Raw genomic sequence first — 20,614 nt, 5'->3', positions numbered from 1 at the left:
TACTATTTAATATTGCATACGTTATATCTGACAATAGCCACATTACATTAGTAAATAAATATTGAATATAGCCCGTTTTGTTGTGTATGTTCTACCTCCTATTTGAATTTGCAGAAAACACTGCTTAAGATGCAGCTTGCAATTTCTTAATATACGGCAAATCAAAGCCATTTCGGAACTCATGTATCAAGGTATGTGTCGGCATTTACTTTATTGATGTCTATGGGCTCCGGTAATTACTTGATATTTATACTAGATATAATTACTTGACCAGGTGGGCTGTGAGCTCGTCCATCCATCTTACCAATAGTATAATAAATAAATAATAAATATTTACTAACAACCACGCCACGTTAAATGGTCCCATGGTAAGTTCGTAAAGAACTTGTGTTACAGGTACCAGATAACGGAAATAAATGTAAGATTTTTATTATACACATACATATATTTAATATACATCCATAAACCTGGGAAAGACATTTTATATTATTCATACAAATATCTTCCCTTGGCGGGATTCGAACCCGCGACCACCTTGTGTAGTGACCATGTCACTTACCACTACACCAAACGGCCGTCGTATAGATATATATCGATAGTATAGATATATATCTGTATAAAAGTATACAATAAGTTATAAATCGTTTAAAAAAATTCTAATCAATCGCTGAATCAAATTGTCACAAAGCATATCATAAAATTACCATTTCAACGTTTTAAAGCTATTTAAGCTTTTCACTAGAAATAAAAACCAAAAGCTTTAATTCAAGTAAGATTTCTTTTTTTTTTTTTCCTACCTAAGCTGAGAGCCTTGAGAGGCTATATCAGCGTAACCCTAACTTTTGTAGGTGAGCTCACGGGGCTCAAACCTGATGACGTTGCTAACACGAACCCTAGCAAGAGCCGTGCTTCGCAGAATCTACCACCGGATCGGAAACGCGACCCACTGAGAAGATCCGGCGAGAAACTCAGTGGGCTGTGTCTGAGAGTTAATTTACTCGTCGAGGCCTTTGTCGCAAGCGACGGGTTCGACGAGAACGGTGACCGGTGCTTGAAGTACCTAGAAGCACCGTTAGTGGATCGGGAGGATCCGAGATGACGTGTTTTGGGCGTCGTCGACTGCTTTCCATTCTGTCCGCAGGATCGGGAATGGTAAGATTTCACAGGCGCTTTTAAGTGATGACGACTTTACCACCGATTCGTTCGAAATGCAGTTTCGCCATTGCGAAGAAAGAATCCGTAAAAAAAACATCAGGGCTTACTCTTTTCCAAACATATATTATTTTGTAGCTCACACAAAATTAAAAAAATCTACATATTAATACGTGAAGCAGAAACTTTGTATCCCTTTTCACGAAAATTGTGCGGACGGAGGCGTATGAAATTTCCCAAACTTATAGAGAAGGAGTGCAGAATGCTCATATTTTCTTTAAATTATGCATAAAAAATACTTTAAATCAATAAAGAAAACATTACACACCCTACCATGTATCTGATACACACACGCATATATATGTATACCTACTCTTTTGTTTACTGGTAAAGGATGTGGTCAAATTCAGAATAGATTAATAGATTGTTTGTTTTTAATATTATTTTTCTATAGCGAACTCTTGGAGAAATAGGACCATAATTATGTTCAAACTTATAGTTTTGATCAATAATTATAGTCGAATTTCGACTACCAAGGGACCACTAGTATTAATAAAGCCGTATATATAAAAAAGATTGTACAAACTGGAAAAAACAAGTGTACCTACGTTACCGAGCACTGAACAAGGACATTCTCACATACAAATCGTTCGATTGCGCGCTCCTCATTTATTATCCTCACGTTATCGGATTTCGACACACCTATGCGAGACTTTCTGACATATAAGTTGACTTATTACTATCATTATGTTATATGTAAGAAAACTCAATATTAAATGCACATAAACAAAGGTTTTATAAAGCTTAATTATTATTTTTTCACCTTAAACAGATGCCATTTTTGAAAAATTGGAGCAAGACCGGCATTTCAGTAGTTACGACGTAGCTGAAGAACTGGGAATTGACCACAAAACAGTTTTGGCGCATTTGAAAAAAACTGGGTACATCACGAGAGGACTGCCAAAACCAACTGTCGCGGTATTTTAATCAGAAGCCCCAAAATTTTTATAGCAATGGGATCATGTCCCTACCTACAAGATGGCAAAATATTATCGAACAAAATGGTACCTACATACTTTAGTGAAATGTAAATAAACTACATTAAAAAATGTCGCCCATTTTCTTAAAAAAATGCGAAGAAACTTTTTCCCCAACCTTAATGTACTTAATTAAGGTCCAATGTGCCTTAATTAGACAATACAAGCTTTGGTAGAGAAACTAAATCATAATTAATTGTAAAGTGTGTGCCACTTCCTGTGCAACCGGAAGAACCCTACAGATGACGGTCGCCGTCGCGTCGTTTTGTGACATTGCCGCTGTTAATAAATAATTTAGGGCTGTCTCGCAAAGCAATTATTTTTTTATTATTTTAAAACGTATATATCAATTATTTAGCTACTAACAAAACATTCAAAACATGTGATTACGACCCAGGAATTGCTCATGTCATGAAATCGTTTCTGGATTTTGTGTCTGAGACTTTGTACACAGAATCAATTCCATGGGGAGTGCTCTGAGGAATTGTTCAAGATGATACCAGCATCTCGTTTTTACCATCGCACCGCCCGCCACCGGAGTAGAGTTCATTCATACTACCTGGAGCCACTGCGGTCATCCACAGTGCGTTTCCAGAGATCTTTTTTGCCACATACCATGAGCTCCCCTCCACGGTGTTTCCCGAGCGCTATGACATGTCCTTCTTCAAACGAGGCTTGTGAAGAGTATTAAGCGGTAGGCAGCGGCTTGGCTCTGCCCCTGGCATTGCTGAAGTCCATGGGCGACGGTAACCACTCACCATCAGGTGGGCCGTATGCCCGTCTGCCTACAAAGGAAAAAAAAACATATGGCATGTCATTTTATAGCATTTTAAGTATCGCTATAATCCTCATGGCTTGACATTCGAAGCCAGGTGAACATTATGGCTTTTTTCGTAGAAGCCCTTGTCATTCACGTTAAAAATGTGATTTACTGATATTGTGCATATGGTAAATTACGGTTTTGCTCATAAACGAAAATAAGGTATTCGTCAATAAAATAGTTTTATCTGTATTTTACCATCGGTAGCCCTGAAATGATATATAGCAAGGCCAGCCGGACTGGTCTGTGGCTTTGACGGACGAGACCTTACCAGGCGAGGAAGGAACGTATTTAATGTCGTATGTAATATCGGCTAACAGTATTTCCTCTTAAATTATTATTGAAAACTCTTTATGGAAAATTTTGAATACTTTCTTCGGTTTTCGCGAATCGTTAACACAAAAATAACTACTTTTATTGGGTTAACTGAGTTAGTCTATACTATAATATTATAAAGAGGAAAGATTTGTTTGTTTGTTTGTTTGTTTCGAATAGGCTCCGAAACTACTGGACCGATTTGAAAAATTCTTTTTCCATTAGAAGCCGACATTGTCCCTGATGAACATAGGCTACATTTTTTTTATTATTATTTTTGTTTCATGTGTGTTTTAATGTTTCCGAAGCGAAGCGAGGGCGGGTCGCTAGTCTTGTACAATATATAAATGTTGAAGAATAACAAACACCTTAGTGGTTCGTCACCATAAAAGTTGTAAAATATTCGAACCGTCAGTAATATTGACATTATATAATGTCAATAAAAAACGCTAGATTTAACCGTATAATTAGTTTTAATTATGAAAAAGGTCTGATGACGATGATTGTTTTCTATAAATATTTTGTGTGATAACTTTTTTTTGTGTTTCAGTACAAAACATTGGCCGGCCGGATGATCGTTTACCGACCTTTTCAGATCTCATCGTGAATACCACCCTGGACAAAATCAATCTAACAATCGTTTTAATGCCTATACCGCCCTTCGAAATCAAATAACTACACTACTATATCCGATGATTGACAAGCGCAGCAAATTATCTCTTCGTAGCAAGATGACACTCTATAAAACTTACACACGTTCCGTCATGACCTATGCAAGTACCTATATAGTATTCGCTCACGCGGTCCGCATTCCCGTAGACTCCCTCCAGGTCATCCGATCCCATTTTTGCAGGATAGCTGTCACAGCACCGTGGTATTTGAGGAATGGCGATCTTCACGACGACTTAAATTTAGAATCGATACGTATGTATTTAAAGGAATCGTCCGAATGCTACTTTAAAGAAAAAAAAGCCGCTAATTACATATCCGATCCAAACGACGGGGCAAAGCAAAGCCGCCGTCGTACGAAGCATTTCTTAATGGATACCCCGGATCAACTCTCGGTGCTTTTGGGCTCTTCAAAGAGTTCAACGAGCGAACTAACCCATAGACATAATGGCATGGTACGCTCGTCTATCGACCCTCTGAATTCCTCGCCGGATTTTCTCAGTGGATCGTGATTCCGATTCGCTGGTAGATTCTGCGAAGCACTGTTATCGCTAGGGCCAGTGTTAGCACATTCGCTCCAGTTGTACCCCATGAGCTCACCTACCAGTTACAGCGTAGCTTAAATAGCCAATTACTACCAACGAATAAGAAGGGAAATAAAAATGATTACAGAATAAACAAATCATTATTTTTCCTAATAAATAGGTATGCTAAAACAATGGCTTTCAGCCGTCTCATTACTGTGAGTCGTAACTGCTCGATGAGAGATTATTTTTTCTTTGACGATTCTCCTACATCTGTATCTGTCTTTGGCTTCATGAAGAGTATAATGTAGCTTCGTATCGAGGATTGAGATAAATTGATCGGACCATCTGATTGGGTTACAGCCAGTATTTAATTATTATTATTTACTTTAAAAGAACCCAAATCAAAGTCATTGCCAAGCCGTTGCTTACAGCCAAATTCAAAGTGAAATCAAAACTACCACTTCAATAATGCATGTTATACGCACATGTACATATTATGTATATACACAGTAAGATAAGGACGAAAATATACATATAATTTTTATATCGCAATAAACAAACGTCGATAATGTTTAGAGATTGCTTTTTTTTTCAAATAACGAATTTTGAACACAAATACTTTATCACGATTTTCTTCTTGTAAATATACAGGTTGTATTGCTTTCCCGAAAAGGAGACAATGTACTACAAATATCAAGTTTGTTGACTCCCAAATTTTGGTTCGTTATAGTTTGCACGCAACTATTAAATTAATATTTGTTTCGCTTTAGATTAAGTACCTTGTCCCCGTTTCGACTTAGGGAGCCCTCCCAAAACACTCAATACACCGATTAGTAATTTAATAATTCTCCAGTATGAACCTAACAGCGGCTGCCAAAGTTGCGGCTGAAACCGATGTAAAATGCCCGTTACAGTGTCCTCCGAGTAATTGATGATTTTGCTTAGATATTCGCCAAGTTTGCGCTTTCTTTGTTTCCACATATAGAGTTTGTTGAGGGCGATAACCAAAACAGCCTAATGTGGATTGGTGTTCAAGAAGCTTTGATAGCCACGATCGTCGCAGGAACTCGACGTGACCGTCTAATGCGCACAGGCTAACTGTAATAGGAAATAAAGAGATTTGTATTTTTATTGAAGTTCAAACGTGAGCCTTGAAACATTTTAATTTTCAATTCTACTAGTCTTGCAAGCGCCCGCGGGCAACCAGAAACCTGCCCATTTATGCCGCGAAGCAACAATGCAGTTACTCAATACAATTGAGATTTAGACCTCATGTCACAAGGCGAGCGGCAATATCACTTTTTTTTTATTGCTTAGATGGATGGACGAGCTCACAGCCCACCTGGTGTTAAGTGGTTACTGGAGCCCATAGACATTTACAACGTAAATGCGCCATCCACCTTGAGATATAAGTTCTAAGGTCTCAGTATACTTACAACGGCTACCCCACCCTTCAAGCCGAAACGCATTACTGCTTCACGGCAGAAATAGACGGGGTTGTGGTACCTACCCGTGTGGACTCACATGAGGTCCTACCACCAGTAAAAAACCAAATACGCAATTGTGTTGTAAGACAGTTACCTCGCTCTTAAAATAGGAATGAATGAGAGATTTTCTTCTGAAATAGGAAGAATGGTAGTTAGTACCCGTGCAGGCTTATAAAATTTAGCACTATTAAGAACTTCCCACATATTTTATTTTTCTACACCATTAAATCCCATAGTCCTAAAAATGGGATGCGTATAGTTATACAAATACAAATTTCTTCAAACGCTCCAATTCAAAACCGTTGTTTTTATTAGTTATTATTTGAAAATATGTATTGTTCTTTAATGTAAACATACCTTGTTCAAATAGCAGATCTGCAATATTAAAGCCGTGTTGAGCTATAAGCTCAGCTTCGCCGTATGCTATGGAGCAGAATTTGTTTCTTAAGTCGTCGTCTTGTGGCGGAGAGAATATGCTGCAACCGCGCCCATATCGAGCACTCTGCAGAAACAGTAATCTGAAATATGATACATCGAAAGGCCATTTTATAATAACTAGCGTTCGTTCAATAATCAAAATTCGACCTAATAACTGAAACTCCAAGGCTCATTTTAATTATAATTTTAGCATAATATAATATTTTTTATCGTTTTTATTATTGACATTGTTTCTTATAATGTTGGTGTAAATCTGTCACCGTTATCATTAACATTGTAACTCGTAAATGTCTATTATATAAAAAAAGAAAGATAATCGCCTAACAAAAGAAAAAGAAAATGTTAATGAACTGTTTTCTTTTTTAAGTATTTAAATCTAAAATAACCAGCCCCCTACGGTTCCGTCGGCGCATCCATTAATTTTATTATAATAAGATTTACATTAGGTACGTATTAATTCATTATATATCATAGGAAATTTAAATAGATAATGAGTAAAAAATAAATTGTGGCTAATAGCGGAGTCTACGACTAGTGATCAAGCCATTAGTATTTAAGGTTCCGGTTCCGGTATAAATAACGTCCTAATTTTGCAAATTATAATATCCACGGGTTTTATTTTAACATTTATGTTTATCTTATTATTCATTTTTTGGTATTGACAGGGTTTGATTTAAACAAAGTATGTTTTGTAATCATTTTTTGTGATGGGAGGAATATTTTCAAAAGGTTTTCTAGCTTCCAGCGGGCGAACTCGAAAGCTCAGTCAGGAAGAGAAACTTTGGTAGCTGCCTGAAAGCCTGCAGAAGAAATCTAGCTGCTCAAAGACAAGCCTACGTACCTACCGCCGCCACTTAGAAGATCCGGCGAAAACCTCAGGGGGCTAAAAATGATTTTTACCTATGAAGAAGCGCGTAACCAAAGTCACTGCCATTGATTAGCATATCATGACAAACGCCATCAACTTTGCACTTGTGATAATAGTTTACTTTGTCCTCAATATCGCCAAGCGAAGCTATGCAAAAATCTGAAATGGTTAAATTGGTTAAATGGTTAAAATGAGTTAAAAGAATGGACAAGATAAGGAATGAATATATCTGAGGAAGTGTGAAAATAGCCCCGGTAATTAACAAAGATAAAGAGCGGACTGTTAGCGTGGTATGGGTATGTGATGCGTAGAGAGAAGATGCATATGACTAGGAGATGTATGGAAATGGTAGTGCAAGGTAGAGGGGGAAGACAATATGTGAGAGAGAGGAGTGAATATTGTGAAGACGGCTAATAGAAGAGAATGTAGTAGATAAATTCGCTGTGCCGACCCCACTTAGTGGGATAAGGTGGAGAAAAAGAAGAGGTTAAAGTGAGTTAAGTAAATTTCTTTATTCTTTCAGAAATGTTATGCTGTTGATAATGTCAAGGACAGGAGAGGGATTGATGAGGTTGTTTATTTAGAGTGCCTGGTACACCTGGTAGCGACGGTGGTCTCACGTCTCAAGGTGAGGACCAGTATCCTAGGTGTGCTGTGATCTGTTCCAGCCGTTTAAGTAATTAAAAATGAAAACTTTTCAAACAAATTATGATGTTCTTAAGTAACTTGCTTATACAACGGCATCACTTGTATTAATGTAGAAAAAGAAACCTAGCTTAAAGAGACAGAGTACATTTCATGCCTGTACGGCATTTATTTAGGATATAATAAATGGCCGGACTTCGTGGAACTAATTAAAACGGTCATCTCCGAAGTCTGCTTTACCTCGCTGTGTTCGTCACCCGGTTGCTTTGGTTTTCAGACGCGTATAGTACTTACACGTAGTCTTCTTAAGACTTCCTCGCTGGCTCCTAACATTCATCACACGGACCCAACGGGGACTGTTTCGTGAATCAATTGAATGCAATTAGATTGCCAATAAGACATAACGAACTAATATTTTGTTTATAGTTGTACCTGACTGCTTAGGATTCGGTGTCCATTTATCGAACTTATCGATGCTGGCTCTGTAGTCGCTCCACTTTAAGTCCGCGGCTGCGTGTGCAGGATGACGAGACGACATGCGCCGTGTTCTCAACCGCAGTCTCGGTACACGTTGAGACCATTTTTTACAATTTTCGAACAGCTTTGCAACTATAATATTTTTAATACTTTAAATACTGACATTTCCACAGCTGTACACAACATTGAGGATGATTTTATTTAATCAACTAAATTTTTCACATCATAATTAATATGTATCAGGTGTTTTTTTTTCAATATTATTTACCTGGTAGTACTTACAATAATAAATCGTTCTATTGCTTTAAAACCGTTTTTACTTTTTACCACTTACTCTACTTTTCTACTACGGTATTGCCCCAGCATTAAAATTATACAGCACCACCACTGGTAGCATCGATTGGTCTCTAAGCTATTCTTGTAATTATTAACCTATAATGGTTATAGATGGTGGTTAGGACACATTGTAAGCCTGCTGAATACATACTTGTACCACCATAGTTCTTATTTATGTTTCGAAGCAATCACGCGTTCCAGTTTGATGGATACAATACAATTAGAACTTCAAATACATGTTTCAAAATTATTAACTTTGTTTTGTCTATTGGCTAGGTAACTACATCAACCGGGCTGTGAGCTATGTGAAACAATAAAAAGCTTACATTCATAAACATAGAAATCTAGGTATAGATAGGTAAATCATCTTTTATCTCTTTCCGTCTTGTTTATGTTGACAAAATTAGAAAAAGACAAAAAAAAACTGAGTATAAATATATTGATTGGTTACCCGATATAGACATTGACAAAATATTATTTTTTAAAGAAAAACAACGTATGTGAAATATATAATTTATGCAACATCCAATCGAATTAATAACACGACATTTATCTTGGACGAATAAGAAATGCTCACTTGATTTATCTTTACTGTCTTCTATATTGAAATCCGTATCAACTCTGAACTTAAAATATTTCAAAAGTTTCTCGTTTTCTACTAGCATAGCGTTCGTTTCATTGCTCACAGATTCTGTTAAGGAGTTCTGGGATTTGACAGCAATTTTCAAGTTAACTGAAAATTAAGACAATGCCTGTACACGTGTTTATTTGGTATAAATAATTGAGCTTGTAAACTATTTTGAATATTAAGAACAATTTTGATTTCAAACGTATGTTTTTTTTATTTTTTTTTTATTGCTTAGATGTGTGGACGAGCTCACAGCCCACCTTGTGTTAAGTGGTTACTGGAGCCCTTAGACATCTACAACGTAAATGCGCCACCCACCTTGAGATATGAGTATGTGCGATTTTTTCTTAATTAGTGGTTTTCTATTTCTAATTCTAGTGGTTCCTAATTAGTGGCGACTATATCAAAAGCCTACTTCAATTATTTCTAAACAAGTGTTCAATTGTGACATTTTTGGAGATAGTGACAAGTGAGCAAAAATAAACGTAATTTCACTGTAGTTTTTATAGTGTTTTTTTCATTAAAAGCAATTAAAACCATCGCTACTATTCGAAATTGTAAATAGGTTGGCCTCTGAAAATGCTGCAATTATTTTGAAATATTCAAATTAAAATATTTTTTTGCGTTTAAAGGCAAACAAGCAGCATAGGATGCATGCACTACATGGTGCGTGGTGACCATCACTCATAGACATCCACAAAATCAGGGAAAAAGTCCTGATGCTTGGGGCAGCTCTTCAAGCGTCATGTCGTCGACGTCGCCCTAAGCACGTCATTGCGGATCCTCCCGATCCATTAACAGTGCTTTTAGGTACCTCAAGCACCGGTCACCGTCCTCGCCGAGCCCTTCGTCGCCAGCGACAAAACCCACTGAGTTTCTCGCCGGATCTTCTCAGTGGGTCGCGTTTCCGATCCGGTGGTACATTTTGCAAAGCACTGCTCTTGGTAGGGCCAGTGTTAGCAACACTCCGGTTTGAGCCCCGTGGGGTCCCCTATACATCAAGGAGAAGCTGAAATAGCCTCTCAAGGCTATCAGCATAGCCAGGGAAAAAAACGTAATTGAAGAAAGAACGCGTCATGGCTCTCAATAACCTGAGGAGAAACCAAAGCCTAATGGAACGTGGCATAAAATATCACAAAATATACGCAATTGCCCAGTGATATTATTGTGTTAAGTAATAATGTAAATGAAAAGGTTCGTCAATTCATTTATATTTATCTTTATAACCATAAAAAATTGCTATTCGATTTTCGTAGGTACGTGTCTTATTTTATTTTCTACGTTATTAAGAATTCCGAATATGCTTCAAAAATCATATATCATAGTCATATACAGAAATTATTTTAAAATGTATGTTACTTGGACAAAAATAAACGAAACGACTTATCAAACTACCATCACACTAATACTTCAGGAGAATTATCACGCCTAAACATGCTACATAAAATTTATATTAAAATTATATGAGATTTATATAAAAAATAACATACCTTGTAACAAAAACATTCCGAACAAATAATTCAAATCCAAATCCAATTTATGTTCACTCGTGAATTCTATAATTTTTTTCAACGAATCTATGTAATCCTGTAAATCATATTGAAGGGGCAGATCATCGGCTACACCCGCGTGACGCCGTACAATAACTCTTGAACTTGTGCATCGCTCCAATAAATTTATTAACAGATAACATACGAAAATGTAAATTCTAAAGGTCATCGTACAAAAGTCGGAAAGTAAACTCTCCGTTCCGCGCACGAAATGTATTGTTTCAGTCACAGGCTGAAATCGTAATGAAAACTGTAGTTTCCCCGCGACCGCAACGCTTTTTATTTGTCGTTAAATGTGAACGAGATGAATCAAGCCTTTGTACTGTCGTAGACAAAAGGTTGTTTAGTCAAAATATTATAGCTACATTTATTTGACACAAGCTTTTGATATTCGAATGATTATAGATGATTTTATTCGTTTTCATTGTGATAATCTTATATAACTGTGATGAATTAGTGAGCGTTAATTTAGATTTTTTATAAAATAACTAATTAATCATTCATTCTTGTGACTTGTTGGTCAACCGAGACCCGAAAACCCGTAAAATTTCAAAAAAAGTCGCAAATAATAAAAATTACAAACGGGATATTAAGCCGCAGAAGTAGTTTTCGAAGGATACGTTTTAAAAGTTTCCTTTGTAAGCAAAGGAGCATACAACCCACTTGAAGATGAGTATTCACCGTTGCTAATAGATGCCAGCAATGCCTGACGCTATCTGCGGCTGAAAACTCTACGCAAGCCTCCTTTGAAGTTGGAAATGACATAGCACCGCGGAAAAGCCGTAAAGCTAAGTTCATTTGAAAATAGCTGGCCACATGTTTAAATTATCGAATTAGGATAAACAAACATGTAATACTAGTTAATTTAAAATTCCGAATCCTTTAAAAAAATGGGTAGGTAGGTTGCAAAATAAAAAAGACGCACTTATTAATCCAAAAGAGCTCTAATATTGTTGTCTATTTCATATCATCTGGTCTTAAAATACTCAAATGCCGATGAGTAACTATTACTAAACTATTAAGTATTACCCAATCAAATCAAATAAATATACATACCCTGATTCTCATAAATTTAAACCAACTTAACAGTATTCAATATTACTAATAGATAGAAGTCTAAATGTATGTATTAAACTAAAATTGTAATGCAAATTTTAAATACTGTTTCTGTAAATTAATTTTACGGTTAATGTGGCAGTGGATAATAAAATCCAAGTACCTACGCCTAAAATGATAAGTATTTAAACTCAAATTTTAATACAAGTCAGCAAAACAAAAGTTGATTTTAGTATTAATATGATTCAGATAACACATAACATCATTTTATTATTAAAGGTTAATAAAACCACCAGTACAATCTTTCACATAAAAAAAACACTGCCCATTCTGAGAGCTTTGAGTAAATTATTGCCGGGATAAGCCGTGAATAAGCACCGCCGCGGGTGGCGTGGTGCAAATCGTGCCTTGACTAAAATTGGATATTGCTATAAATAATGATTAAGTGTGAAAACTTTCTCGGCTTATATTTTCCCAGCAAATGTCTTGAACAAGAAAAATTGTTTGAAAAACACCACATTGTGAATACAACGGCTAGCCTTGAGAAGTGAGTCTATTACGAGTATTATATGTATTTTATTGCTCAATCACGGGTGGATATTTTCTCACCTTTATGATTACGTTTTACAATGTTCCAAACTCTACGTCGTTGACGTAATGCTGTTTTCATTCGTAATCATGACATCATTGGATATTCGGGTCAAACTTAAACCAAATACCTAAAATTCTCAGAATAAAGGTTGCAATGTTTCTAGTTTATCTTTCTAGAAACTATTGGCTCTGTCCTCAATGGAGGAATCGCCACCGTTTTGCAATATTTATAAGTTTGCAATTTGCGAATGGGCCTCATGTAACATCGGCATACCAAGGACACCCTTAGACACAGACACGTTATAGATTGTATTGTATAAATACTGCACCAAGGCGAAACGCTTGAGTCAAGCAGTTAAGGCGTTACGTCTATAGGTTCCTTTAATAGGCTATTATCGAATGGAGCCACGGCCTCATCTGCCTATGGTTATATACCTATATAAAGATGACACGCTGTACTTTGGTAATCACATTACTTGAAAAATGCTGAACTTTTACTTGCTTACTTTTGCTTTATTAACGATATACCCCGGACGCCGGCGACCCACTTAGCCTTTTTCGCGGATGATACCGCTATCTACTACTCCAGTAGGAAGATGTCATTCATGCATAGTAAACTCCGGATCGCGACCACCAATTTAGGACAGTGGTTCCAGAAGTGGCGTATTGACATCAACGGCATGAAAAGCACAGCCGTGCTCTTCAAAAGGGGTCGCCCTCTCGACACTGCTGCTAGTGTCTCATCACCAATTAGGCGCGGTAACTCCATTCCCGCCATAAAAATATTTGGCCAACCTATAACATGTGCTACGAAGGCTAAGTACTTAAGTGTCACTCTCGACAGGGGTCTTGCAGGATAGCTGTCGGAGCCCCATGATATGTTAGAAATGTGGACCTCCACGACGACATGAACCTAGAGTCCATCAGTAAGTATCTACAGTCGGCATCAATGCGCCATTTCGAGAAAGCGACACGAGAACTCTCTCATCATGACCGCCGGTAACTACATTCCCGATCCTGCGGACCGAATGGTATACAGTCGATGTCGCCCAAAAAACATCATTTCAGATCCTCCCGATCCACTAACGGTGCTTTCAGTTACCCAAGCACCGGTCATCGTTCTCGTCGAACCCGTCGCTTGCGGAGGGCTCGACGAGTAAATTAACCCACAGACACAGCCCGCTGAGTTTCTCACCGGATCTTCTCACTGGGTCGCGATTCCGATCCGATGGTAGATTCTGCGAAGCTCTGCTCTTCCTACGAAGAATGTAGCAAATTCTCTCAGATTAAATAAAAATAGACTTCAGTACCGCAATTTATTTTTCTTCGCTTGCTGACGTGATCCCTTCGTTGCTTTGCTTCGAATAGAACTGACTTTCTGTCAGTATTAGAACATTGAATTTTGAATTTGAATTTGAATTCTCGATAAAACTGGAACATTCGAGAATTTTCTATCGCATTCCATAAACATTTATAATTGTTTCGATATTTCTTCTTGATATTTGACCACAGGTAGCGTTACTCGCACCGGCATAACTTTATTACAGGTCGAGAGATTATTATTTTATTATTCGGAACATCAATAACGTAATCAGTTTACGAAAAGCCACGGGAGCGATTTGGCAATAAAAGCTAGGGGCACTCAACAATTTGCGTATAAAGTTATATCTCATACCTATTTTTTTTTTATTGCCTTTATGTGTGGACGAGCTCACAGCCCACCTGGTGTTAAGTGGTTACTGGAACCCATAGACATCTACAATGTAAATGCGCCACACACCTTGAGATATAAGTTCTAAGGTCTCAGTATAGTTACAACGGCTGCCCCACCCTTCAAACCGAAACGCATTACTGCTTCACGGCAGAAATAGGCGGGGCGGTGGTAGGGGAAGATCGGGAAAAGTGGATACCTTAAGGTATGTAAGGTTATATCAGAGAAGGTATACAATACAAAAACAAAATAACTATCACAAACCAGTCTTTATTTACTGCTCTTACAAATACGAGCATCAGTTACCATTAATATTTAAACAATTATGAACTGCCATTAAAATTTAAAAAAGTACGAAAGTACTTTGCCCGGTACCTCGGGTAAAGCGGATACAGTACTTGGGCAAAGTGAATACCCATATTCAATCTCTGAAAACACAGAAATAACTTTGATAAACTGAAAAAAAAAACATAACTTGACCATAAAATTTGAAAATTAAGATTGACAATTGTCACAAGTATACCCTTGAGTGCCATTAAAAGCAGAACAATCTTCGTGACACCATTGTTGACAAATGTCACATTGAATCCTAAGATTGAATCCAATTTTCAATTGGTTTACCGTTTTCTTCTATTTAATATAATATATTTCACCGCAAAAAATGCATAAAATATCCTTAAATTCTTTTATTTTCTTTGTCTGTTTAACCTGTTTAGCAGTTTTTTTGACTTTTCAGTCAGTCTGATAACATTCTTCTCTAACATTATTAATTTTATTTTTCTCATATATCTGCTTTTGATCTTCCTTGATCGGGGTACTAGTTCATATTTCCGTTTTTTGTAATTTCCGTTTACGAGTAGTCAGTCAGGATTTGGAATAGGTCTTAGCAGCGATGCTGGTTTTTACATTCCTATACAAGGTTGCATAAGGCAAACCATACTTTTACCTGTGATTTTTATTGATTCTCCAGCTTTGCACAAATTAATAGCCGTTTGCATAACATTTTCATCCCACATCCCTTGCTTAGTTTTTTTAATATTTATTCACCATCTGAAACAAATAAAATATATTTTTAGATAATAAGTCACCAATGAAAAATTTCACTTTGCCCGACTAGGTAAGTTTTGAGGTTAAAACATTTCATACAAAAACTAATAATTCTGACTTTCTGTTAAATACACCATAGAAACCTACTTTGATATGTTAACGAATTAAGACATTCCTAAAAATCAAGAACTAATAATACAGGAGAATTGATCAATGTACTTACCTCGTAAAATCAATCTTTTATTTACGAAAACACAAATCTTCACTCCGAGGACGGGACGCGACGCAGACCCTCTCTTCGATGTTTGCCGCGTATTAAACCAAGATGACCGAATGTAACAGTGTTGGCGTGTTGAATGAAAAACGAATAATTTAGGAGTAATGAGCAGTATTCGCTTTGCCCGGGGTATTCACTTTGCCCGGCCTTCCCCTACCTACCCGTGCGGACTCACAAGAGGTCCTACCACCAGTAATTACGCAAATTATAATTTTGGGGGTTTGATTTTTATTACACGATGTTATTCCTTCACCGTGGAAGTCAATCGTGAACAATTGTTAAATACGTATTTCATTAGAAAAATTTGTACCCGCCTGCGGGATTCAAACACCGTTGCATCGCTATATACGAATGCACCGGACGTCTTATCCTTTAGGCCACGACGACTTCATGCAAAAATTATTAATATTATGTTTTAAGTTAACACGTTAACAGTCCGGTGCTACGTATGTGGTACACGGTGAGCGGTTCCGCCGAGTTCGTGTACCCTATGAGGTACACGAGCCGATGTGTTTCTCTACGGGGCCTAGATCCACGGACTTGTCAAATTAGTTAGTGTTTTCTTTGTGGACTTGTGGCCAAGGATCTAATAAATGGAGAAAGTCGAAAACATGTCATATTTTTTTAAAATTCTTAGTATAGCAACACGACATAAAAAAACTTAGAAAAAAAAAATACAAATTTTAATTGGTGAACTAAAAGTTTAGAAAAACAAACGACGCAATATGCGTTTTTGCAAATTTTACATTGCGTTGATACCCTTTTGGCTTTGGCCTGTGCATATGGAGCAAATCGACCTTCATCAAGAAGGTTTTGGCAGCATCCCACGCATCGTCTTCGGATGAATCGAGATTCTTTCTTGCCCAAAAACTCAAAAAAATGTGTTTTTCTCAGCGGCGTAACTTGAACTTGAACGTTTCATGTGCTGCTAGAATGAATGCTTTTCTCTCCTTCTCTCTTTCGGTAAACCTTTTCTCTTTTTATTGACTGTGCCACAGAGGTCTGTATTGCGAGAAAGCATAAATTCTGTCAAAGGGTCGCTCATGTAGTAGTTGTCCGTTATCATGCAGCGACCTTCATCAAGTAAACCTTCTGCCAATGTTACTACCATACTTCCGGAGGTATCCAAACCAAAAACTTGCACATTTTGACCATTGTAAATTTGGTATCCCTAAGTGTTCTGCAGACCATAGTTTATAGATCTTCATGTTATATTTATGTGTTTGAGGGTATGTATTGGCGGAAAAGTAGTTTGCCGCGGAAGTGTACCATCGATATGGTAATAAAATAACCATACATACGTCTACTGGAACACTCATGAGCCTGTGGTACACGTTAAAGGTACCCGGTAATTTAATTCATAAGTCCGTGTACCGCCCGCTGTACACGGGTATATCCGGGGTCAACGACCATATTTTGTTACTTTTAATGCATCAGCCGATAGGTGGACATCTAATAATGACCAAAAAATATATAATCACACTTGGACATATGGCGTGTTTCGGAACGCTTGTATGGGGACTGTTAACGTGTTAAGACACTTGAAAACTTATTCGTCTCGGTATGCAATACCGATTTTAAATTAGACTATAATATCTACTTAACATATAAAATATACACATATACATAGATACACATATATTTGAGATGACCGCGATTCGCGATTTTTTTTTTCTATCCGCGTAGGCAGACGAGCATACGACCCACCTGATGGTGAGTGGTTACCGTGGCCCATGGACTTCAGCAATGCCAGGAGCAGAGCCAAGCCGCTGCCTACCGCTTAATACTCTCCACAAGCCTCGTTTGAAGAAGGACATGTCATAGCGCCCGGGAAAAACCGGGGGGGGGGAGCTCATTCCATAGCTGGATGGTACGTGGCAAAAAAGACCTCTGGAAACGCACTGTCGATGAACGCAGCGGTTCCAGATAATATGGATGAACTTTGCTCCGATGGCGGGAGGTGCGATGGTAAAAAGGAGATGAGGGGATCACCTCAAGCAATTCCTCAGAGCACTCCGCATGGAACATACGGTACAAAATACAAAGGGAACCGAAGTCCCTCCGCAGGCCCAGAGGTTCCAAACGATCCGTGAGAATGAGATTATCGACAATCCGAACGACCCTCTTCTGCATGTAATCAAATGGAAGAAGCTGGTATTTCGGAGCCACGGCCCAGAAATGGGAGTAGTACTACACGCGAGGCTGGACTTGTGCTTTAAAATGCAAAAGTCTTTATTCAAGCGTAAAGTACCGCTTCGCTCTGTTAAGGAATCCCATTGTTTTGGACCAAATGACTCCGAAACTGGATATCGCTCGAAATGTCGACCCCAAGTATCCCGATACACTTGGAAGGTTGCAGGGATACTCCTTGGAATTGCGGCAACTTGTGTCTTTAACGGGTTTAATTTTCATTTTTAATGCACAATAAATAATTAATTGTAGGTATGCAACATGTATAATCTGTAACTGTTAGCTTTCAGGTTAGCCAACAGATGGCACTTAAATATAAAAATAAACACAAATATATAATTTTATTGATTAAAATGAATAGTTTGAATATTATAAAAATAGATTATTATTTCAAAATCATACATTTTAATTATTATCTTTAATAATTTCCATACTATTATTAAGGTAATGATGACGTTGCGTCGTTTAATACGTTGTTCACTTGGAGTCGCTAGCAGTTCCGTTTTATTCGATCTCGACCTCCGTATACTTCAGTGCCGCTTAATACGTTGTGCTGGGTATACGTTATTTTGTATAAACGAAATAAGAGTTTTTAAAATAAATTTCTTTATCAAGGCGCTGCAACTAACTCGAATATCACAATCAAGTGCCACCAAATCAAAATCATCATATTTTAGATAGAATAACTTAAGTGACAAACTAAGTTTACGAAGGCTTGGGACGTACTGTTACAACGACAAAATGGCGTTCAGGACTAAACGCAAAGCATTTTCATTTCACGATAAATTGAAAATATTACAATATTACGACAAAAAATCACAAGATTACAAAAAATCTCAAATAGCAGCTGAACTTGAAATTCCTGTCTCAACACTATCGACGATTGTAAAATACAGGGCTGATGTAGAAAATAGATGCAAAAACATAAGTGGTGCATACTTAAAACGAAAGAAAAATAAAAGCGGTAAATATGTTGAAATTGAGAATGTTTTGATCGACTGGATCGTCAGTATGAACGCCCAGAATATTCCCTTGGACGGGCCAATGATGAAACAAAGAGCTTTAGAAATCGCTAAAGAATTAGAAGTCTACGATTTCACGGCTTCCAGTGGTTGGTACAGTCGTTTTAAGCAGCGCCACGCGTTCTCGTTAAACAATGACTTTGACAGTGATGACGGCTCCGACTTTACTTACGAATCCTATCAAGAACTAGTCAAAGACTATGAACCGTGTGATGTTTTTAATGCTGATGAATTTGGATTGTTTTACAAGCTAATGCCAAACGACATGTCTACTATAGTAGACAAGATATGTAAAGATGGTACAATGCCAGAAGAACGGTTCACGGTATTGGCATGTTCGAATTCTATTGGATCAGAAAAATTACCACTACTCATTATTAGTAATACTGAAAATTCAGATAAAGACTTGCCCTGCCAATATCAAGTTAACCCTAAGTCTTGGATGACAAAACTGGCTTTCACAAACTGGTTATACATTCTTGACGAATATTTTGAAATTCAGGGGAGATTGGTGGTATTGTTCGTTGATGAGAGTCCAGTGCATCCAAAAGACATAATCTTGAATAACATAAACTTGGTTATCATACCCCCTGAAGCTGAACATGAAATGCCTATGTCTCAAGGCATTATTAAGGTTATTAAGCAGAATTATAGGATTAAATTGATTGAAAAATACAAGGAGGGACTAGCTGTTGATTTTAAACAGTGCTTGAAATATCTCACTGATGTCTTTGAGTCCATTAAAGCTCATACAATTCAATCTTATTTTAAGAAATCCGGTTTCGGAGACTATTATGAGGTTGATGACGAGGATGACGAATACAAAGAACAAATATTGATGAAATACCAAGACTATTTGTATGTTGATTATGAATTAGCGACGTGTGAAGTAGAAAAAGGCGTTAACCAAGAATCAACATTTACAGATAATAATATAAAAGAAAAAGATAATAAAATCATCATTAACAATGGTGAAACCATTGATAACAAATCAGTTACGGCGCTTCAAGCGGTCAATACATTGAAGCATTATTTAAAATCTTTAGATTCTGAAAATGGTCTCAACAATTTGTCTGTAATAGAAAGTATAATTTTAAACTCGATTTCTAAAAATAATTCTATGTAGCAGCATTTATATTATGTGTATATGCGTATTTTTTTAATTTTTAGTTAAATAAATCAATAATCTAGTCTCAATTTGTCCAAATTTATTTTAAACTATAATTATGCAATAGATGGGATAAGAATTCAAAATTGTAAGTAGATACTTCCTACAGCTTGGAGGTAATTTTGGATTACTTTTATACAATAATACCACTTTTACACAACACTGAGCCAACGCACGGATTGAGACTGTATTCTAAAAACCGCTTGGCATAAAGGTCTCGTAACCAAGCCATAAAATATTCCAAAAAACAACTTAGAATTGTTGTCGAGTGTGAAAATACCTCACGTAATTGACTATTATTGACCTTTTAGTGCTATGAATTTTGCTTATTAATTAATATTCCAGTAGACTGATGACAATACAGTAATTCGATTACTTCGCTACTGGCTATAGACCTCCTCCAAGCCTAGCTACGACGCCTGGTCCTGTGCTGCCTGCATCCAGCGGATCCCCGCGAAACTCAAAAGTTCGTCAGTCCATCTTATGTGAAGCTTACTCACGCTGTGTCTTTCGGTAGGTACGCGGTCGCCACTCTAGAAATTTTCAGTTCAATCATTCATTTGTTCTACGAGCAATGTACCATGTCCACTGCCACTTCAACGT

At 37.2% G+C, this 20,614-nt stretch overlaps 2 protein-coding genes across 2 annotated transcripts; one reads left to right on the top strand and one right to left on the bottom strand.

Annotated features, from left to right (window-relative positions):
- Nucleotides 1-4,041: 4,041 nt before the first annotated feature.
- LOC114245447 (uncharacterized) lies at nucleotides 4,042-11,347 on the bottom strand. Its single transcript, XM_028177612.2, has 6 exons — nucleotides 10,890-11,347; nucleotides 9,349-9,504; nucleotides 8,391-8,567; nucleotides 7,346-7,472; nucleotides 6,365-6,525; nucleotides 4,042-5,618 (listed from the first exon to the last, which is right to left on the bottom strand). The coding sequence occupies exons 1-6, from the start codon at nucleotides 11,116-11,118 to the stop codon at nucleotides 5,359-5,361; spliced, it is 1,110 nt and encodes a 369-aa protein (XP_028033413.2). The 5' UTR covers nucleotides 11,119-11,347; the 3' UTR covers nucleotides 4,042-5,358.
- A 6,930-nt stretch (nucleotides 11,348-18,277) lies between these two features.
- Nucleotides 18,278-20,040, top strand: LOC114245463 (tigger transposable element-derived protein 4). The gene has a single exon (XM_028177635.2). It carries the CDS (start codon nucleotides 18,563-18,565, stop codon nucleotides 19,967-19,969), a length of 1,407 nt encoding a protein of 468 aa, XP_028033436.2. The 5' UTR covers nucleotides 18,278-18,562; the 3' UTR covers nucleotides 19,970-20,040.
- Nucleotides 20,041-20,614: the final 574 nt, after the last annotated feature.

This window comes from Bombyx mandarina, chromosome 15 (genome assembly GCF_030267445.1).
Source record: "Bombyx mandarina strain Sakado chromosome 15, ASM3026744v2".
NCBI lineage: Eukaryota > Metazoa > Arthropoda > Insecta > Lepidoptera > Bombycidae > Bombyx > Bombyx mandarina.
Note: the sequence above shows the minus strand (reverse complement) of the source record. Positions and strands in the feature narration are given on the sequence as shown.